The following is a 22,624-nucleotide window of genomic DNA, read 5'->3' on the forward strand; positions in this document are numbered from 1 at the left end:
CCAGAGCGCAGATGTGTGGGAAAAGGGGGGAGGGGGCCAGTGTAGGAGACACAGCAGTAAAGGAGGGAAGGGTCTGTTCTCTGAGAGCCCCGGTCTGGGGTGGGGAGAGGGAAGAGGAGAGACGACTATGCCCTAGGGAAAGCTGTATGGGAAGGGGGAGTTGCGCCTTCGAGACCACCCCCGCTAGTCTGAGGGGAAGAAGGGAAGGGGTCCACGCCGTCTGGTCTCCCGGGTGCCAGCTCCGTGCTGGGAGCACCCACTCTCTTCCCCGCCCCTCCTCAGCCCGTGCAACCTGCCGACCCCTCCCCGCCAGCTGGGAACCCAGTTCCCCGGCGCAGTCCTGGGCTTGCCAGGCATCAAGGTGACACCACAGGCAAATCTAAACACCGCACCGCACTTTTTCCATCCTCCACAGGGGCTTGTCGTAAATTCTCCCTCGGGCTCCGGCCAGAGCTTTTATGGCCCCAGGACCTAGGTCCCTGGGGACCCGGCTCTGCCGCAGCAGGCGCCGGTTTCGGGCTGGATGGGGTTGGCGCCCGCCCCAGACCTATCCCCGCAGGGAGATGGGCAGCGAGCTATATTTTTAGCTAGTGAAAGGAGATAGTGGCTCCGAGTTCACCCTGGTGAGAGCTGCCCAGGCCCGAGGAGGCCTGTTGGGTGAGGGAGACCTGGTCCACCTGGACCTCAGTCTTCTCATCTGCACTGTAGTTACACCTTCCCTCCCCAGAAGGACACCTTGCAGGGAGGCGGGGAGGGAAGGGGCACGGGGACCTGTAGAGAGGTGGGAGAGAAGGTCCCTGCCGACATCCCCCATTCACCCCACTTTCCTCTTTGTACCCCGGAAACAAGACCCTCTTTGCATCTACTTTCCTCTTACCCCTAAGCAAATGGAATCCTTCCACCATCCTGCAGGTGGTACCCGCACCCGTCCCCCTTTTCCCAATGGAGATGGCGCCTCGTCCCCGTACGCCCTCATGCGCCTCCGAGATGTGGGCACCCCCCGAGCGCGTAATCACAGCCGGGGCTCGATTTTCCACACTTTATCTTGGTACAGTTATCGCGAGAGTCCTGAGCTCTCGACGGCATTTTCTGTGCATGGGCAGTCTGTCGCGGGGCTTGCCAGGCGGGACGGTGGGTGCTGTCGGGGCGGGGGGCGTGGCCGCCGTCTCGCCAGGCCCGGTGAGGTAGGGTCACACGCAGGCGCACTCGCGCGCCGACAGCTCGTGGACCGTGTGGTAGCGACTGTGCGTGTCCAGGAAGGACACCTCGTCCTCGTAGGCCGTCGGGCGGCAGCAGGGCTGCGCTCGCACCCGCTCTCGCCGCACTCGCCGCCGCTGGCGCAGGCGCCGCAGTCCCAGGTCGTAGACGCGCGTCGCCGCCTCGCACGCGCCTGCGCAGTAGCGGAACAGCACCGTCTCGTCCGACGCGTAGCCCAGGCCCAGCTCGCTCACGCGCACCTCGAGCTCGCGCAGCCCGCACGGCCGGGTCCCCGACCGCGCACGCGCGCGCCGCCGCCGGGGACCCGCCCGACGGCGCGGACCCGGGGACCTCCCGGCCCAGGGCGTCAGTTCGCGAAGCTCCACCGCGTCCGGGGCGCCCTGCAGCAGTGCACGGTCTGCGAGGGGATGGAGAGAATGGGGTGGGGGTCAGTGGGTGGGTGGGTGGCAAGGAGCCCCCTACCCTCGCTGTTCCCTGAGAAAAAGGACCCTTGTGGAGACTCAGAGGTGCTAGTGCTCCCTCTCCCGACCACTTATCTTGCTCCAGGATTCCCGCTCATGCACCCTCTCTGGGCGGTGTCGGGGGGTGCATATCCACACCCGCACGCTGGGTCCCCAGGGCTACTGACACCCTTCTCTGGACCCTGCACCTACGATGGACTGCTCAGAACCTGGCACATACTGTACCACATTCCAGCCTGCCCCACCTTGAGCTGAGCTGACTCGAGTGTCTGTCTTCCTCTGGACACCCCCTGCCCCCAGCACTCTCTGTGGACCCCATCCCTATGCAGAGCAGCGTGGGATTTTGCCCCTTTTCACTGAGCTGCTCTCACCTCATTGAAGAAAAGGGAGGGCTCAGCAGGGGGTGTGGTGATCCAAATCCCTGTTTCTACTCAGCCCCAGCTGCCCCCACCCCTATGCTGGGCCACCCCCATGTTACAGGTGAGGAAACTGAGCATCCAAAGGGGAAAAGACGTGCCTGAGGCAGGTGCAAGTGGCAGAGAGAGAGAAGCCCAAACAGCAGTTTTGCTTCCATCGTGTGCCCAGGTTTGGCCCAAGTCCGGCCCTCTTCTCCCACAGCTGCTCGTGCCTGGAGCCATAGATCCCCAGGACCCCACAGTCTACATTTATTTCCCAAGTGGCTGCCCCTGCCGCAGTACTCCTCAGCCCCAGGAGATGAGTGCAGACGTTGCAGTGGCAGGCAGTGTTGACAGTGGGTCTGCAGGCAGGGGGCTCCCAGCCCCTGAGCAGGTGGCAGTCACACTTGCAGTTGGGAGAGGAAATCCTGAGTTTAGCCCGCACCTGCCCCCAAGGCTGGCGCACCTGGCTGTCAAAAGAAATAGCTTCCTGGGAGGTCCAAGGGGGAAGGGCTGTCTGTCACCCTGGGCGTGTGTCTGTTCCACAGGGGGTCTCAGAAAGCAGACAAGCCCAGGTTCGGAGCCTTGCTCTGCCACTGTCAGCCTTGTAGTTTCAGGCAGGTGATGGCCCTGTTCTGTGCCCCAGTTTCCTTATTTGCTCAGTGAGACTTGAAGAGTCCCCACTTTGGCTGGGACTGGGAGGGTGGAAAGGGGTGGGGGGGGGGCACCGAGCAGCATCTTTTGAGTTCTTGATGCCCAGGGGCAGGAGCAGGGTGGCCGGCACTGCCTGCTCTGGGGTTAGGTTGAACCTGGCTCACTTCTGATGCCTAAAATTCCACCATTTAGTGTGCCCACCCCAAAGGTGTGTATCTAGAGAGTTAATTCAAGGCATTGCTGGTTGAGATACAGATGCCAGATGCCCAGCTAAATGTGAATTTCAAGTAAACAATGTATAATCTTCTAGTATATTATCTGTCCCTGCCTTCCTCCAGCAGGCCTGGCCACGTGCACAGGGTCTGGAACACAAAGAGATGAGGTCCACACCCCCCTGGCCCAAGCCTGAAATTCCACCATCAGCGCATTAGTCCCAGGGCCTAGAACATTGGGACTTCAGGGGATCGGGAGCCACTCCCTTCCCCCAGTAGGGCTGGTTCCCGGGACAGGATGCCAGGCAGGCAGGACCCAACCATGGGCTGAGATCCTCCCCGGTGCCTGAAATTCCACCACGGGTGCTTTGCCCCCCGGGCCTGGGGCACTAGCTTTGGGGGGCACCCCCCGGGTCTCTGGGACTCAGTGTCCTGGGAAGGACTTTGCCGCCTGTAGGGGGGAGCGGCAGGGGCGGAAGTGGAGCCTGCGCCTGAGGCCACCCTTGTCCATTGTGAGGACAAGAAAGAAGGATTGTGTAGGCCGGCAGGGCGGGTGCGGACGTGCACGCAACCCCTACCCACTGGGGGCCACGCCCGCGCCCCGCCCGCGCGGGTGCACATGTGGATGAGCGCGCAAGAAGTCGAGGCCCACGCACCGCCCTGGCCCCACAGAATCTGCAGAGCGCAGGCGCCAGGGGCGAGTGGGTAGCTGGGCCGTGGCAGCCACGCCCGCCGGGGGTGGGCGTTTCCATTTTTATACCTCCCAGCTTCTTCCCACGTCGTTCTCTCCCATCCTTCTCTCCTTCTGTGCCTCTCTGTTTCTGTGTCTCTCCCCATTTCTAGGACTCTTCCTATTTCTAGGGGTCTCTCTGTCTCCCTCTCCCCTTGGTCCCTGTCCACCCTGGGAGGTCACTAGGGCCTCGGGTTCGGCCTCCCTCTCCCTCCACCCCCGCGCTGCGCTGCAGTGGCCGCCCAGGCCGAACGCCCAGGTCTAATCTCCATCTGGTCCCCTGGCCCCTCAGGGCTAGAGCCTAATTCCTTGTGACAGCTGAGCCGAGAGACCCCAGTTCCCAGCGGCCATCCCCTCCGACGCCCCTGCCAGGCCGTTGTGGGGATTTGCGCCCTCCCTCCACCCCATCTAAAATAAGCCTCTGTGGCCCTGCTCCACTGCGTGAAATTCCACCATTGTGGCCGCTGCGACGTTGGGGGTATCTGACCCAAGACAGGGGGGAGGGCTTACACTGGGCCAGGCGGGCGATTCGAGCGTCCAGGGTGCGAGGCGGCCGGCGCAGCGGGGCAAGCGCGGGTCCGAGGCGGTGGCTGAGGAGCAGGCCTTCCCAACACATCCAGATGGAGAGCACGGAGCTGCAGAGCACCGAGGCCAAGGCCACCGCCTTCCAGCGCTGCATCCTCAGCCTGCGTGCACGGGATGGTCAGCCACACGGCCTCCGTCTGTCTGTCAGGCAACAAATGAACGTGCACGGGGTGCTGGACCAGGCACCGGAGATACAGTGGGGCCCCTGATTTTGAACCACTCCTGCTTAATGATCAATCATAACATAGAAGTGATTCATTCAAGGAACCACTGAACAAGGTTGTGAAGAACGCTGCCAAGGACGGGGTGGGCACTGTGCCAGGGGTAACCTGGGAACCACCCCCATCTGGGGGTCCCAGAGTGCTTTCCTGAGGATTGAGGAAAGTTGAGACCTGAACAAAGGTAGGAGTTGGCCAGGCAGAAGAGAACGGCACCTTAGGCTTAGGCAGGGAAAACAGCCAGTGCAAAGGTCCTGGGCGGTGACCCCAGATGGCCAATCCAGCCGGGAGGCTGGGGTGGCTGGAGCCCAGTGAATTTGGGGACGGAGGTGAGGACATCCCCAGCAGGGGGCACCGTGGGACCATGGCGGCGAGGAGAGGTGGTGCTTCGAATACAGTCCGGGAGGCCAGAGCCCTGGGGTTGAGACATGTTGATGTCCTGGGAGTGACTTCCTGACCTTCTCTGAGCCTAGGTTTCCCCTCCAGACAAACTAATGCCCAGAAGTGGGCAGCAAAGGACTACAGCTGCCCTCGACCCACCTCCAGGCCTTTGCACAAGCGTGTTCTTCCATCCAGAACATTCTCTTCTCCACTGCTTCCCACTCCCATTAAATTTTCAGTCTTAGCTTGGACGGCAGCTCCCTCAGGAAGCCTTCCCTGACTGCTCCAACCCCCCAGCCCCAGGCCGGCGCAGGGGCACTCTCTGGGCCCCCACAATGCCCTAAGCGTCCCCCATTAGGGCACCGATTACTCAGTGTTGTGGCTGCCTAGTCGCGTCGTTCTCGCAGTAGATGTTTAATAACCCAGGCGCACCTCCACACCTCCACCCTATCCGAGAAGCTCCCCGCCACTGAGCGGCCTCCAGCCCGCGTTTACATTTCCCTGCCCGGCTGCCTGGTGTCGGCCCTCGCGGGGCCTGGCGGCCAGCCCGGTGTAAACATTTACACGGAGAGCTGAAAGCCCGGCTGGACGGCGGTCAGCGCCTGGGCTTGGCCGCGGGATGCGGGGCGCCCCCACGCGCGTGTTTCGGGCCGCGCAGCTGGCCAGAGCTGAGCTGAGCAGTTATTTGCGTTCTATTTGCATCTCGTTTGCATGTGATTTGCATGTGGTGGCGCGCGGGGGTGGGGTGGAGCGTGGTTAAGAGCAGTAAGGCTGGAACCGTCTCTCCCCCGCCCCATGGATGCAGCGGCACTGGAGCTATGGCAGACAGTAAGTAACAAAGGACACCTATTAAGCGCCTGCTGTGTACCAGACCAGCTGCTGAGACCACGAAGGAGGCATTATAACCTCCATTTTACAGCTGGGGAAACAGGCACAAAACAGAGGGGCTCGGCCAAGGGCACAGCTAGGAAAGGATCTGGGATTCACACCCTGGTTCTTTGACACAACACACACCACGTGGGGGGGAGCAAATGCTGTGGAGTTATTCCCAGGACCTTACACTATTGGTGGTATTTGATACGCCATTATTAATACTGTTGGGGGTGGTGATGGACAGTGAGCTCCCCGACATGGGAGCATGTAAACAAACCCTGGCCCAGCCTGGAGATCTGAGGACACAGCACAAGTGCAGAGGCCCTGGGACAGGGCCATGCCTGGCTTGTTGAAGGAACCATCAAGGCAGCCCCGTGTGGCTGGAGCAGAGTGAGCGCGGGAGGAGGTGAGGGCAGGGAGGGGATGGGGACAGGTCATGCACGGCCTGTGGGCTGCGGGGAGGAGATTTCATTCTCAAGGTTGTGCAGCAAGCTGAGGTCAGCCCTTGCATTTGTCAGGTGCCCAAACCCACTGCCTTTACTCTTAACGAGCCCCTACTTTATGCCAGATCCCAATCTACAAACTTAATGCGTATTATTAAGTCATTTCAACCTCACGAGTCCTTGTCCCCATTTTACAGATGGGGAAACTGAGACCCGGAGTGGTGAAGTGACTTGCCCAGGGTCACAGAGCTGAGATTAGAACTCTAGTGGCCTCACCCAACCTGGGAAGGGGAGACAGGCAGGGAAACCCACCCAGGCTCAAGACCTCAGGTGGGCAACGCCCTCTCTGGACTCTGCACCCTGCTTGTCCTCACACCCAAGTTTTGGAGTGGCGTGCCTCGGTTTCCCTGTTAGACTGGAACAAGACCTCTGCACAGCGCCGGCCTAAAACAGGGGGCTGAGAGGGTAGATGGGTCTCCAGCCCTGAGATGGCCCGGCCACGGGAGCCCTTGGAGCCGCAGACCCCCCAAAGCTTTTGATGGGGGGCAGGAAAGCAGGGGGCCGCTGTTGGAGGGGGCCCGGCAGACATAGCTGATAAGCGTCTGTTAACAATGGGCCTTTCTGTATGGGGGTCACCCAACTGGTTTGTCTCTGGCACAGACCTGACAGGGAGCAGGTGTGGTGGAGGGCACAGGGAGGGGACCAGGTGTGCACGATGTGTGTGCTTGTGTCAAGGGGAGGCGGGCACTCACACGGCACACTTGGGGGCTCACCCTCACACCCAGCGTTCCCATGCTTACATACGCTCTGACCCACTCACACACACACCCTCTCACATGTGCCCAAACACTGTTGCACACACATCCTCAGACACTACCCCGCTCACATATTCCGACAGGCTCTTGCACACTCAGATGCCATCCCGCTTACACACTCAGGGTTCGCACACACCCTCAAACACTCACACACCTGAACACCACCACACTCACACGCTAGTGTGTTTCACTTTCACACGTGGGCATTTTATGCACAAACATGATCACCCTCGATCAAGTGCTACCACTCACACTAGCATTTGCACACGTGCACACACACCCTCTGACTTGCACTCAGGAGCTCCCCCAATCACACCCCTTACACTCTCTCGTGCCCGTGGAAGCTCCTGCACACCCTCGATACTCACACTCACACACTCAAGCACCTTCACACTCAGAGATACATTGTCTCTTGCACACTGACACAGAGAATGGGCACACCACACACATGCCTCCTCCAAGCCCTCCTGTGAGCACTTGAACTTGAACTTGTACGTGCACGGGCGTGCCCATCATCACCTGCATCCCGCATTCCAGCCACATGCACACACACCCGGGGGGCACACACATGAACACACTGCCAGTGCTGGCGGGCCCTCGGCTGCAAAGATTCTGGGGGGAGAGTGAGAGGCACAGACACAGGCTGCAAGTGTGAAGAAGGGAAGTGGGGGGGGCAGAGTGACCCAGGGGAAAGGGCTACTGGTACCCGGCCCAGCCCCACACCTGCTGGCATTTCAGGTGCCACCCATCTGCCCAGACAGGGCCTGGCCCAGGGTCCCCTCCCAACCCAACAATGTCCAGACCCTGGAGAATCCTCACTGCCCAGGGAAGGGGGCACCTCCCTTCCTGGGGGCCAGGCCCGTCTGAAGTGCAGCAAGAGGGATCTGGGATAGACTTCCACTTCTAGCTGGAGGCCACAGAGTGCCCAGGGCTGGGGCAGGGAAGGAGGAGAAACTGAGGCTCAGGGGAGATGAGTAGCCCACAGACACAGCCAGGTGGAAACCTCCAGTTATTCAGAGAGCAGAGAAGTAGGGTGAGGGTGTGTGGGTGTTTCTGGCAGCTTCCTTGATGGTACCAGGAAACACTGCTTATTATCTTGATGTCCCGGCTAAGTTCCAGGGCTCCACCTTTCCATCGAGCTTCCCAGGGAACACCTGCCAGGCATGCCTGTCCATGGGGTCAACAGCCTTTGTCCTGCAGAGCTCCTGACCTCAGGAAGGAAACTACTTCATGCTTGTTCCCAGGAAGAGGAAGGAGGGGAGGGGAACTCATCTCTCTAGTCTGGGGAGGCCTGGAATCAGGGCCTGGCTCCATCAGGCAAACTCCTACTCATCCTTCAAAGCCCCAGCTCTTAGAGCCCCTCCTCCAGGAAGCCATTCCTGCTCCCCATCTTGCCCCCTCCCAACCTCAGTTCCCTCCCTCTTGCCCAGTTCTGCCAAAATAGTGTCTGGGTCCACATCTGTCTTTGCTGGACGGTGGAGGTGCTTCTGGAGGGGCACCCTGGACTGGGTCCTCTGAAGGCAAGGGCGGGCTTTGGTAATTCCATCCACCGTTGCCAGGTGGAGCTGTGGTGCCTCCTTCCACGAGCACCGTTCTTCCTCTGCACTTCACTCCCAGACATGTCTCTGGTCCTCCTATACCTCTGTTTCCCCAACTTCAGAAAGGGCCTGAGGCGGGCTGCCCAGAACTGTGGGAATGACCGGGTGGCTTGTGGGGCTGTCATCACTGCCCACGGGCAGAGCGAGCCAGGCTGGGAAGCCACATGGGCAGCTGTGGGGGCGGCCTGCACATGTGGGCCAGCCCTGAGGAAGGATACTTCCGAATGCTGTGGCACCTGGGGTGCAGACAGCTGAATCCGCACCCCCATCTGCCTCTTCCTGGCTGGATAACGTGGGAGCAAGCTCCTCCCCCTCTTGGAGCCTCAGTTCCCCATCTGTACAAGGGGCTGCACAGGACACCTTGCTCATCTGGAGGGCCGTTTCATTCAGCGAAGTCCTGCAGGCCTGGCCGATGTCCTGCAGCAGCTAGGCCCCGAGCATCAGACACGTGCTTGCACGCCCTTAATTCCGTTTCCTCCATCAGTGTTACAGGTCTGGGGCTGGCAGCTGGGCCCATTCCCAGGGCAGCCCTGTTCATCTCCTTTCCCCCAGGTGGCCCCAGGGGGTTCCCTAGGGTTCCATTAATGGGGAAACTGAGGCCCCATGAGGGGCGGGACTTGCGCCTCTCTCAAGACAAGATTCAATGGTTCTGCAAAACAAGAAACAAATTCCACAGCCCACAGAAATGTGCCCCCTCCCTTGTAGGGCCCAGGGCCCTGCCCCACCCCATGGTGGGAACCGGGAGGCCGGGGCAGGCGCAAGCTGGCGACGCACATCTGGGGGTAAACCAGGAACATCTGGCTAGCACAGCTGGTTCCGATGTCACATCTGCGGGGGTCGGAGGCCAGCCTGTGGGGCGGCCTCATGGGAGGGTGCAGGCACAGACACCCCCAGCAGAACCTTCCAGGCCTGCCCAAAGGTGGGAGCCCAGCATCTCCTTTTCTTCCCCCAGTCCAGGAGCTGCCTGCTGCCCAATCGCTAGAACCATTGCTGGCTCCCTGCTACTCTGAGAATCAAGTCGCGGGTCCTGAGCTTGCCTTAAGGGGATCTGGGTCTATCTTTGCCAAAGTGAGTCTGAGGGGTGGACATACAGAGAGGGTGATTTCTGGGGAAGACTGTGTTGGCTGCTTTGTGTTAATAATAGTAGTAAAAAAAATTAGCTAATACTAACATTAGCAAACAACACCATTGGTGCTGTTCTGAGCACTTTACATGTAGTGCCTCATAGAAAGGTGTGGACCATTTTATCACCATTTTGTAGACAGAAAAACTGAGGTCCAAAAGACTGAAGTGACTTCCTCAGGGTCCAACAGAGCGTAAATGGCCAAGCTGGGTTTTGAACTCAGGTGGTTGGGCAAACTCCTACTCATCCCTCAAAGCCCCAGCTTCAATGCCCCCTCTTCCACATTCTTGACCACTGTACCATATGGCCTCCCTAATAACAACAACAAGACCAAGAATAATAACACTAACACCTGGCAGTGTTGGCTATTCCATTTATTTAGTGCCAAGCACTCTGCTAAGTGCTTTCCACATGTTTGATTATCCCCGCAGTCCCTGGAAAAGATGTTATTATTATTATTATTAGCCCCATTTACCACACAGGGAAACTGAGGCTTGGAGAGGTAGAGTGACTCACTCAAGGTCACACAGAAATTAAGTGGCTGAGCTGCGGTTGAACCTGGGTCTGACTCTAAACTTGTTCTCTCAGTGTCTCCACAACCCCAGTAACGAGGGTGATGCTGGGGGGAAAGGGAGAAGCAGGGTCTTGCTGCTTGGGAGGCCAGTAGGGCTGAGATCCAAGGAAGTAAAAGGTTTTCTCAAAGACACACAGCAGAGCAGAACTAGCAAGTAAACAGATGGCCCACGTGGCAGAAAGCCCAGTGTGCCAGGCTGGGTTCTGCTCCCAACATATTCACCCAACACTTATTGAGTGCCTACTGTGTGCTGCACTAGTCAGGGAACTCAGGATGACCAAGGCCAACCTGGGCCCCCATCTTCGCCAAGCTCACCATCCAATCAGGGAGATGGATAATAAAAAAAAAAGAAAGAAGGTAATTTAGGGAATTCCCTGGTGGCCCACTGGTTAGGACTCAGCGCTTCCACTGCTGGGGCCCCAGGTTCGATCCCTGGTTGGGGAACCTAAGATCCCGCAAGCCACGCAGCCAAAGAAAGAAAGAAAGAAAAGAAACAAGGTAATTTAGAGGTTGACAGTGCAACAGCCCCCAAATAAAACAAGGTGAAGCGATAGTGACTGGTGCTGCTTTTAAGCTGAGTGGTCAAGGAGGACTTCCCAGAGGAGGCAGCATTTGTGCTGAGCCCACATGAAGATCTAGGAAGAGTGTTCTAGGTGGAGGGAACCACACGAGCAAAGGCTCAGAGGCAGGATGATGGCTTTTCAAGGGGACCGGTGTGACCAGAGCAAACGGCCAGGGGACAGCACAGGGAGATGAGGAAAGATAAGGGGGTGTCCTGTGCCCCGCAGGGTCAGCCCTCCATTCCCCACCAGTGCCTGGAGCCCTCTTCCTGTACCGGCCGCTACTCGGGCGTGTTCTTGGGAAGGCTGGGCCGGGGAGCCATGCGCGCGTGCGTGCGTGCGTGTGCGTGCGTGTTGTGTGCGTGTGCGTGCGTGCGTGCGTGCGTGTGTGTGTGTGTGTGTTGGGGCCACTAGCTTTTCAGACCCGCCGTTTCTGGCCCGGCCCTCTGCAGCTGGCCCGTAAAATTCCCACCTCAACCATACCAGGCGGGTCTGGCTTAGCCCGGCTGGTCTGGGACCGGCCTCGCAGGCATCTGGGGCGGGCAGGGGGCCCTCCCTGGGGGTCAATAACAGGATCAGCCTAATGAGGCCTGGCACGGCTAAGCAGCTGGCATGGGGCCCGGTGGGTGGTGTGAGGGACGTGGGTCCTCCGGGAGTGGCCAGGAGGACACCACACAAAGCTGACCATCTGACAGAAAGGGAAACCGAGGCACAGACCCCAATGCAACTCAAACCCTCACACTGGTTTCCTAGGAACCAGGGGACCTAAGTCACCTCTTCCATGTCCCCAAGTTCAAATTCTGCCTTGGGTCCCTGACACACTGAGCTCTTTCAGCACGGCCCCTCTCTGGGCCTCGGTTTCCTCAACTGGGATGTGAGATCCACCTGCTGGATTTCTTCCAGGACCAGCCAAAGCCTGAGTTCACTTGGATTTGAAGGGAAGATCTTTCCGCTCCTGAACACCCACGCCGAAGTGTCCCAGGCCCCATTCAGGCTTACTTTGCGGCTGTTACCTCTCCTGAAAGTCCAGGAGGCTGGCTGGCTGGTTTGAAAGCCTCCTGTCCACCCCCTAACCTGCAGCCCTGCCCTGCCAAGTGCAGCAGGCACCGGGCCTGTCTTGTTCTCTGCTTCGTCCTACTACACAGCTTGGCACACAGTAGCTTAGGGCTTGGGAATTAATTACATTGAGCATAAGGAAAGATCCCTCCAGCTCGCTCAGCCTCAGTTTTCTCAGCTGCGAAATAGAACCAGCCTCCCACGGCGCCTGCTCAGTTGATGCTCACAGGGCAGAGGGAAGACCCTATCTCCCCTCGAGGGCCCCAGACCCCTCTGCCCCACCTTGGGGGACCAGGAAAATTGCATCTGCAGAGGAATCCCACAGCCTCTCAGCAAAGACAGCTGGGCCCAGGGATGCCAGATGCATTAAAGACCCGTTCCTCTCTCTGTGTTTCCAGCCCCCATCTCTAGGAATCCGTCCTTGAAGGCCCCAGTACAGTTCTCCCTCTGTCAACCTTTCAGAAAAGTCTCTCCCTCCCATGGTCACCCCAGGCACCCTGGATTTTCCAAAATCATCCATGCTATTTCCTGCCTCCAGATCTTTGCATATGCAGTTCCCACCACCTGGAATGCCCTTGCCTTTCCCATTTAGAGAACTCCTACTCATCCTTCATAGCCCCAGCTGCAATGCCCCTCCTCCAGGAAGTCTCCCCTGACCCTCCTACCCTGAGGTAGTGCCTTTGCTCCCCACTCTGGGCTCCACCCTGGATTCAAGTCTGGAAGGACAAGACCCAGGAGCCTGACACCAAAGTGTCAGAGTCACGCACATCATCGCTGTCCAACAAACATTGGTGGAAACAATGTCTTGATTGTGTCCTTGTGCCTGGCTGCAGACTGTTTGGTTCCCTCTCCTGTTCCAGGCTCTTGAAAGCTATATCCTCTTCTCACCCCCCTGAAAACTAAGGCCTATAACCTGAGGGACAAGCAGTGATGGTGGAATTTCAGACACTGTGCCCAGCTGCAGGGGGGCATGTTTTGTTTTCTTCCCTGCACCCCTGGAACGAGCTCTTTGCAGGTCGCTGGGAGTGGCTGCAGAACCCCGAACCTCAGCAGTCCTAGAATGAAGGGTGTGGGGAGGGGTGTCCAAAGGGCCCAAGGCAAGGGGCTGGGGGGTGGGGAGAAGCTGGCAAAGCTGGGAGTCTCCCCCCACTGACATCCGCCTAGACCAGTCACGCCCCATTGGGGCTTCCTCAGCCCGGGGCTCTTAAAGACAAAGAGTGTCATGGAACAGACAGAAAAGGATGCAGGGCCGGGGGCGGGGCATAAAGGAGTGAGGAAAGTCAGGGGTCTGGCCTTCCATGCCCCCCACCTAGGCCCCTGGTCCTGCTCCCCAAATCTGGGCTGGTGGCCCAGCCTTGCAGGTAACCACAGGCCCGCTGAGCCAGGCCAGTGGCCCCATGCTCTATGGATGCTAGTACTTCTTGGGGAGGGGACCATGGTGACTTCCACCCCTAGGAGAGGCCACTTCTCTCTCCAGTCCCAGCCCACATCTGCCCACTGTCTGCAGCCCCCTCGGCCTAAAGACTGCGAACTGACAAACCGCACCTTCTGGGAGAATTCTGAGACCATCCTGAGCAAGATGCCTTTTGTAAAAAGCGAGGAAGGAAGACAGCCTCCTCTCCTTCAAATCCGGTCTTTGCCGTTAAGCTCCCCCCCCCCCCCCGCCCCCCGCAAAGGGTTTCGCGCCCTCTTGTGGCTAAACAAGCGGCTCCAGGAGCTGAGAGAGCTAGGCCCTTACCGGAGGACACCGTGTCCCCGGCGGCAGCGGCGGCGGCGCGCAGGGAACGCGGCTGGAACGCGCCGCTGACAGATGTTTACTTCTGCGTGCAGCTGGGCCGCGACGGCAGCCCTCCGCCCAGGGTCTGCGGGATCCGGATGCCCCCCGCGGCCCCTTGTAGACCACAAGGCATAAGGGGTGTCTGGGTCTCGCCCTCCTAGAGGCTGGGGAGGGGATTCCGGCTGCCCCCGCTTCCACCCCTCTCCAGACGCTCCCAAGGGCGTCCGAGAAGGCAGAAGCGCTCCCGCCTCGTCGGACAGGGAACCCCCCCCCCCTCCTGACCAGACCCTGGCTTGGAGAGAAGCTTAAGATCGCCCTCCCGCTCCCCGCGCCCCTGCCACGCGCGGACCTGTCGCCCCTTGACCATACCCTCATACACACGCTGGTTCTTGGCTAGAGGCGGGAAACTACCGATCTACCCGGAGTCCCTGGAAGCCCTCCCAATCTCTGTCCCTGGGGCCGGTCCTCCCCCCGCGCCGGTACCGCGCGGGCCCGCCGTCTGCCCTTGCTTACCTGCTCCGGGCGCCCGATTAGCCGTCAGTGGCAGCCGCGCCTGCCGCCCGCGTCGGCCCCAGCCCCTGCCCCTGCCGCCGCGACCGGCATCCGGGCCGCCTGGGCCCGCGGCGCCCGGGGGGCCCCGGGCCGGAGGGGGCGGCCGCGGGGCGGCCGCGGCGCGAGCCGGCCCATGGGGTTCCCCCGGGCTCGCTCAGCCGCGGGCTGCGGCCATCCCCGCCCGGTGGAGGCTGGGGCTGAGGGGGTGCCCTGGACGGCCGGCGGCTCGGAGGGCGCGGGGTGCAGGGGCGCACGGACGGCGCGGGCGGCTTCGGCGCGCGGCGCGGGGCTCCGGGGCGGCGGCGCGAGGGGCCCGGGCGCTCGGAGCGGCTCCACGGCGCTCTGTCCCGCCGCCTCCGCCGCTCCCGCCGCGGACAGCTCGGCCGGCGCGGGGACGGGGGCGGGGCCAGGGGCGGGGCCAGGGGCGGTGGCTCGGATTTCCCGGGACAGGGAGACGCCCCCGCCCCGTCCCCCCCGACCGAGGGTGCCTGAAGAGCGCAGGTGGCAAGGGTGCGAGGCCACAGCACACCCCTAGACAGCGTTGTCCCCCGGCCCCAGAGACCCCGGCGGCGATCCTTTAGAAAAGCCAGGACCCCAGAATGCCCCCCTCCGAGGGCCCCTTCCCAGAGGTAAGAGCCACAGCGCCCCTGACACCAGTCCCTCGACCTTCAGCGTCCCCCCACTCCATTGAGAACCTGGTCTTACTGCCAGACCCCTCCTCCACGTCCTGCCCGGTCCCCTTCCGGAAACAAGTGCCAAAGAAGTCCCCTCACCAAGGAATCCCCTCGGGGGAATCCCCAGGACAGAGTCCCTCCAGATTAAAAGTTTCCCATCCCCGCTCCAAGAACCCCGACGGCGCATCTTCCGTAAATCCGGGACCTCTCAAGACCCCTCCTCAGATCCCCCTTCTCGGAATTAAGAGCCACAACACTCCCCTGGCCGGCGGTAATCATGGCCCACAATTTCCCCGCACCCCACTGAGTACTCTGGGGCCCCTAGTCCCTCCCCAGGTCCTCTTTCAAGAAAGCAAAAGAAGGCCCCTTCCTAAGAAAGTCATTCCAGAGAACTGAGACGCAAAGTTTTCCCCTAAAACAGCAAGTGATACCCTAAGACTGACGACGACGCCCGCTGTCCACAGCGCCCCTCATCAAGTGGCACTTCTCCCTAGTCTGGCGTCCGAGCCAGATCCTGCGGGGGGATACCTTTCCCACCCCCGGCACCCGACGGCGCTCCCCCGAGCACCAAGGCCCAGGGCTGCCCCCGACCCATCAGCGAGCCCAAACCCACCCCGCCCCCTCCCCGACGGCTCCGCGTTCCCAATGCGCCTCCTAGCGGCCCCCCCAAGCTGACTCAGGGGCGGGACTGTGGTGGGGTGGGCGGGGCTGGACCCTCCATGGCCCCGCCCCGCCCCGGCCTAGTTACTGAGAAACACCCGCCGCGCAGCCCGGCCCTCGGCCCGCAGCACTTAGGCTCCTGCCCGCAGTGTCCCCGCCGCCGCCCGCGTTCCTGGGGCCGGGAGCTCTGGCTCTCACTCCCGCCGCCTGATTTCTTGGGGCCTCTTCACTCTGACTCAGGCCGTCTGCATTCCTCTGATCCCAGCAGCCTGGGGGTTTGTAAGGGCATTAGGTCTTCCTAAGACCCCCACCCCCACCCCAAAACACACACACACCCGCCAGCGGCCTGTGCAACTTGCCTTACTACGCAGTGTACGTGGTGACAGGGGACACTCAGGCAGCATCACCCGCTGTGAGCGGGCTTATGCGGGTGTGGGTCGCGCTGGATGCGCGAGCAGGTTGTAGCCCGATTATGAGTTTGTGGGTGGCTGAGTGGGGGCATGAGGGTGAACGTGTGTCAAAGCGGCAGCGCGCCCGTCACAGTCCAGGATGGAAAGAACAGGGGTCTGCGCTCGCCTCTCCGTGCCTCGTTTTCCCCATCTGTAACAGGGGGTATTAGCAGTAGATCCTACTAGGGCTGCAGTAAGGATCAGATGAGTTTAGTACGAGTAACCATGCCCGCTGGAGGTGAGCAATGGCGTCTGTCACTACTGGTGCCGCTAAGGACTCACTGTCAGCGACACGTACACCCTGGCCTGAAGGGAAGGCTGAGGCACTGGTGGCCGTTCACGCACAGACCCCCAAACCTTGTTCTAGGCAGGGTCACACCCAGCACCATCCTCGTTCTCACACATACCCGGACACCCTTCTGAGAACAGCGCCATCCCTACACACACACACACACACACACACACACACACGCACACACTTCCTTGTAGAGACACAGACACACGCTTAGCAGCCCACTGGCCCTCAGAGCAGCTCCAGGGGCGACTCCAGGGGACAGGGTAGGATTGCTCCTGCACACGTGTACACTCGGCGGATCGTTACACACACACACACACACACACACACACGCTTTTCACACAAAACCCTCTGACACTCACACTCAACCCCGAGTGCCGGGTGCCCACCCCACAGCCATGCATGCACAGGAATCGAGGAGACCCTGCTGCTGTGCACACTTGGGCGCACATGCACATGCTGGGCTGCTCCGGGAAGCACAGCCCCCCTGTATACACGTAGCCAGACCAGGAGCCCACCCCCACCCCGGCCAGCCACCATTAAGCTGTCACCAGCTGCCCCTTGGCCGCCTCTGCTTGCTCACCCTTCCCCGGCTGGGCTGGGGGCCATGGGAGAGGGGGCGTGCAGACACATGGGGTGCAGGACACACACATGTGCCCACCATGTGGATGCTCGTAAAACGGTTGCCCTGGTAACAGCGACTTGAAAGACTCGGTTCTTCCTCCGGGGTGGGCAGGGGCAGGGGCGTAGGGGCGGGGCCCGGGGGGGCGAGTAGGACCCATGGCCGCCTTCCACCATGGGGAGACCCGGTCACACTCCGGCCTGGGAGGAGACCCCTCCACACTCAGGGACACACACATTGACCCAGTCACACACGGAGAAGGCTCCCCATCACACTCAGGCCCCCGGAGACCCTGCCTGGCTCGGGGCCGGCCCCACGTGATCACACCAGACACAGGTGTGACGCCCTCGCACACCAGTGTGTCACTTCATACAACCGAGCACCCTGGCTACTCTCTGTCGCCAACCACAGGCTTTGTCACCCCCTGGACAGGTGGTGACAGACGGACACCCTGTCACACTGGCTGACTCACATGGTAGCGGGAACTGGGGCACACACGGGCATGCCCACCTTTGGCCCCCACTCCCGTCAAGGAGCCGTCTGGGCCCAGCTGCCTGGGAGGCGGAGGGGATTCAGGGGCTGGTTCCATTTGCAGGAAACACGGGTATTTACAATGCTTTATTTTTAAACCTTCCTTGTTCCAGACTGGGGCTGCTGTGGGGCAGGGTGGGTGGAACTCAGCCTTGAACCTCCCACGCTGAAAGTGCAGCCCATGGCCAGGGACTGTGGTCTCCCCAATGCACGGATGGTGGGGAAGAAGCTCAGCGAAGAGCAGGGGGCACCCAAGGGCCAGTGGCCCCTGGGGCTGATTTGAGCTTGCTGGCCCCAAGGTCAAGGCTGAGGCAGGGGTGGGACAGTGCAGGGGCAGCCAGAACCCAGGCCCCGCCACTTGCCCGCCCCCACCCTGGTGTTTGCCGGGAAATTAGTTCCACTCCTTCACTGCCTCCTCACCCGCCCCCCCAGGTAGCTCCAGGCAATGCCTCTCCTTCCTCAGCGTACTTGGAGCCCACGTGGCATGAAAACCGAGGATCAGAGAGGTTAAGACACTGGCCCAAGGTCGCACAGTAAGGCGGAGGTTCATATCTGGGGCTGGATGACTCCAGAAGGTTCAGCCATGGCCCCCAGCTGCTCCTCCACCCCTGTCCCCTGGGGGCTGGCCCCCTGCCCTCCCCTGATGGTCACTGCTCCCCAGGGGGAGTGGGGAGTGTTCTGTTCATGTGTGGAGGCCTAGGTGGAGGTTTTGGGAGGCCAGCATCCGCTGGCCAAGACGCAGACTTGGCTGGTGGAGAAGTTTCCATCTTAGCGCCAGGAGCTGGTCCAGGCCCTGCAGGCCCAGGGCTGCACCTCGGGGACCCCTCCAGGGAGCAGCCCCATAGGGGTGGAAGTGGTCCGGCACCCTCTGTGTCCTCTGTCCCTTCAGCTGCCCCCCAACCAGAGCATCACCCCACAATAAGCGTTACTCCATCCCCCAGTGCTGGTGGCTGAGCTTTTGCTGATCCTCAGTTTCCCCATCTGTGAAATGGTGCCCAGGGCAGACCCGCGGCTGTGGGAGGTGAGTGTTGTCTTCCCATGGAGACATGAGGGGATCGCCCGGGGTCACTGGGCCAGCTCCGCACAGGGCTGCTGATTACCAGCTAAGAGGTTCCCTGAAACCAGGTTTCGGGGCTCTTGACTTGACCAAGTTCTCCTCACCGAGAGCTGGGTGATGCTGAGGGCCCAGAGAGGCCTCAGCCCCTCCAGGGAGCGCAGCTGGACCCCCACACCTAGCTGGGGGTCAGAGCAAGGAGCCAGCCCGACTGGCTGGAATGGGGCCCACGAGGCCTTGTGGGTGGCAGGAAGGAGCTGGCTGGTTCCAGAAGAGGATGGGAAAAGCAAGGTTGGCAGCCATCCCCACAGGGCCATTTGCAGCCGCAGGTCACAGATCGAGGGCCCTGTCCCTGGGGGGGCCCACGTCGGCAAGGCGGGAAAGCCATCAGGCCTGGGGGCAGAGGGGTGGGGAGGTGGGTGGGGTAGGCCTTGGGGTTGGGGGACACCTGAGAGGTGCGGCCCGGGCTGAAGACCTTATGGGAGCTTACAGACCGCCCCCCCGCCCCCGAGAAGCCACAAATGCGTGGACACTATGTGTGTATCCACGCACGCACGTCCAGTAGACACACAGACACACGCTCACAGACTTAAATACGCACATCGACACGCTGACACACAATTACACACACAGATGTCCCCCAAAGTCAGTCATACTCTGCAAATGCGTATACGCCATCACACACACTCACACGGACACACGTAGTACACACGCACACACTCAGATGCGTACGGCAGCCCCAGCCCCCGAGGCTCACAGGTGCCACATACATCCCAGCACCCCGGCTCTTGTCACCCGCCAGCCTGGCCCTGCCTTCTCTCGTCCTTGGCCCGGGCTGCCCTAATCCTGGTCTCGTGTCCTGAAGCCAGAAGATAAGGGGCAGCTGCAGCCCCAGATAAAGGAGGCGCAGCCACAAATCCGGGGCAGCCCCGGCGGCAACGGGCAAAGAGCCCAGGCCACACCTGCCCTGTGCTTCCCCCCCTATCTGGCCTGGTTGAGAGGGACAGAGAGAGGGCAGGGGAGACAGAGACGTGGAGGGAGAGAGAGACAGAGGGGGGAGATGCCTGCGGGGGGGCGGGCAGCAGAGAAATGGAGACAGATGCAGAGAGAGAGAAAGATGGAGAGACACAATACACGGGGAAAAGAGAAATGCAGAGAAAGATATGAGATAGACACACAGCGAGAAGGAAATACAGAAAGAGACCCCCAAAAAACTGAGACAGAAACAGGAAGAATAAAAGAAAGGGACAGAGGCAGGGGGAGCCCCAGTGACTGGGCTGAGTGCCAGTGGCACCTTCCCAAGGCTCTGCCCACCCCCTCCTGGGTGCCTCAGTCTCTCCACCTGCTCGGGGCCCCAGCGCGACCTGCCTCCCTCCTGCTTCCTCAGATCAGCCAAGGTCAGGCATTGGTACGACTCACGCCTGGTTCAGGGTTGGCGGGGGACATCTTTCTCAATGTCCCCACGCTGTCCAGACTGAAACCCGGGAAGTCCTCAGCTTCCTGCCAAATCCTCAGTGAAGGTGGGACCCCCCACCCAGCAGGTCCTGCCCCCTGTGCCTCAGTTTCCCTAGCTATGACAAGATGCATTCACTCAGCAAATGTTCACTGAGAATCTCCTGTGTGCCAGGCCCGGTGCTGCATGGTGGCAACACAGAGTGACCGGAGCAGACCTGATTCCCACCAGCCCTGGGCTCATAGTTTAATGGGGAAGATCCTCAACGCATCCCTTTTCCAGAGAAGGAGAAGTTGAGAACAGAAGGGTGAGTGGAATGAGCAAGGTGACTGGGTGCAGGGAATAGTGTTCCTGGGAGAGGGAACAGCATGTGCAAAGGCTGGGCGGTAAGACCGGCTCATGGGAGGTCTGGAATGAACTTGGTGCTTGAGTTTAGGGAGTGAGGAGGTGAAGAGGGATGAAGCTGGGGAAGGCAGCAGGGGCTGGATTATGCAGGAAACTTGGGGCTGTGGTACAGGGCTGGGGCAGTAGGGAGCCATGGAAGGATTGGGAGCAGGGGAGGGCCATGGTCAGATCTGTGTTTTAGAAAGAGTTTTGGGAGGCTGGGCTGTTGGGGGCAGGATGGGAGATTGAGGCCTTGGAAGGGGTGTTGGTGGGAGAGGGGATAGACTATAGAGAGACCCTGGAGAGAAAGCCGGGAGGACATGGGGACTGACAGGCTGTTGGGAGAGAGACAGGCAGGGAGGCTGATGCCCAGGTCTCTGGCTAGACGGTGGGGCAGCCCCTGGGCCAGGGGCCTCTTCAGCCCGTGGATTCAGGTAGCATTGGGATGAATACCTGTTCCCTCCACATAAGATCAGAGAGAAGAGTAACGGAGTTAATACATGAAAAGACCTTAGGATGGAGCCTGGCATACAGTAGGTGCTCAAAACTTGTCTAGCTACTAGTAAATGATTAATATTACACCATTATAATAACATAATAAATAATAACAATTAACAGGAATTCCCTGGCGGTCCAGTGGTTAGGACTTGCGCTTTCACTGCTAGGGCCTCAGGTTCAATCCCTGGTTGGGAAACTAAGATTCCGCAAGCCGCGCAGTGCGGCCAAAAAAAAAAAAAAAAAAGCAATGAATAGTGTGTCACTTATATTAATACCATAGTTGTTAATGGCCAGTCCACAGTCTCCCTTTCTCCCCCTCCCCAGAGGAAGCGTTCCGGGATTGCCTTACACAGAGGAGGCAGGTCATCACAGGGCACAGCCAGGGAGCCCTAGGAGGGTTCTCCTTGGAGGCTGAGGCTCAGAGAGGGGAGGCTCATTCCTGAGGTTGCCCTCTGTGGGCCTCGGTTTCCCCACCTGAACAATTGTCTCCCCAGAGTGGTCTGGGTGCCCCTGGGATGATGTCAGGGAGACGATGGTAGAACCTCAGGAGGCAATGGGACGGGCACCTCAGGAAGAAGCGAGCTCTCGTCCCTGGAGGTGGGTGAGGGGGGCTGAGTCTCCCAAGGACCGCTGTGGTTGCTTCCAGAGTCCCCGACTCCACTGTTTTATTCCCAGATTGTCCTATAGAGGGCGGCAGAGGCCAGAGATGGAAGACAAGCTGCTCCCTGCCCCCATTCCATTCTCTCCCAGGTCTTGGAAAAGCTGGTGCTGAGCCTGTTGTGGGCTCAGGCAAATCCTTTCCCTCCTCAGGCCTCAGTTTCTCCATCTGTCACTCAAGGAACACAGTCCCTGCCTCACTTCCTGCTCAGGGAAAGCTTTGTCAAGTTTAGCAGTGAAATGCAGGGGGGAGCTAAGGGATTGGTTATTCCCTTTCTGCACTGTGTTCATGTAATTCAAGGCAAATTATAGTAATAAAGTAACAGTAACAATAGTAGTCATTAATATTTGTTGATTGTTATTTATTGAATCCTTACTTTCTAAAAGAGATATTTCTATCAGCCCCATTTTTCTGATGAGGAGACTGAGGCACAGAGCAGTTAAAGGACAAGGTTCTGGACTTCCCTGGTGGAGCAGTGGTTAGGAATCTGCCTGCCAATGCAGGGGACATGGGTTTGATGCCTGGTCCGGGAAGATCCCACATGCCGCGGAGCAACTAAGCCCGTGTGCCACAACTACTGAGTCTGTGCTCTAGCGCCCTCGAGCCACAACTACTGAGCCCACGTGCCACAACTACTGAAGCCCATGCGCCTAGAGCCCGTGCTCCGCAACAAGAGAAGCCACCGCAATGAGAAACCTGTGCACCGCAATGAAGGGTAGCTCCCGCTCGCCTCAACTAGAGAAAGCCCGCGTGCAGCAAAGAAGACCCAATGCAGCCAAAAATAAATAAATTTTATAAATAAAGTTTTAAAAAGGACAATGTTCCGGGACTTCCCTGGTGGTCCAGACTCCGAGCTCCCAATGCAGGGGGCCCAGGTTCGATCCCTGGTCGGGGAACTAGATCCCTCATACATGCTGCAACTAAGAAGCCCATGCCACAACTAAAAGATCCGGCATGCTGCAACTAAAAGATCCTGCATGCCACAACGAAGATCCCTCATGCTGCAACTAAGACCCGGCGCGGCCAAAAATAAATATTTTAGGGGAAAAAAAAAAAAAAAAGGACAATGTTCCCAGATGGTAAGTGGAAGTTCTGGGATTCGAAACTGGCAGGCTGAGTCC

The 22,624-nt window shown here is 59.8% G+C and overlaps 1 protein-coding gene across 5 annotated transcripts; it reads right to left on the bottom strand.

Annotated features, from left to right (window-relative positions):
* Window positions 1-1,025: 1,025 nt before the first annotated feature.
* On the bottom strand, window positions 1,026-14,602 carry NRTN (neurturin). Of its 5 annotated transcripts, none has more exons than XM_033854576.2 (3): window positions 14,187-14,602; window positions 4,181-4,396; window positions 1,026-1,615 (listed from the first exon to the last, which is right to left on the bottom strand). In XM_033854576.2, the coding sequence occupies exons 2-3, from the start codon at window positions 4,347-4,349 to the stop codon at window positions 1,191-1,193; spliced, it is 594 nt and encodes a 197-aa protein (XP_033710467.1). In that variant the 5' UTR covers window positions 4,350-4,396; window positions 14,187-14,602; the 3' UTR covers window positions 1,026-1,190. The 5 variants fall into 5 exon arrangements, 4 of the variants coding, with proteins under 4 accessions (XP_033710467.1, XP_073659484.1, XP_073659483.1 ...); XM_073803383.1 differs by having other exon boundaries at window positions 13,635-14,602; XM_073803382.1 differs by having other exon boundaries at window positions 4,181-10,140; window positions 13,635-14,602.
* Between the last annotated feature and the right edge of the window lie 8,022 nt (window positions 14,603-22,624).

The sequence above is a fragment of the Tursiops truncatus genome, chromosome 3, assembly GCF_011762595.2.
Source record: "Tursiops truncatus isolate mTurTru1 chromosome 3, mTurTru1.mat.Y, whole genome shotgun sequence".
NCBI lineage: Eukaryota > Metazoa > Chordata > Mammalia > Artiodactyla > Delphinidae > Tursiops > Tursiops truncatus.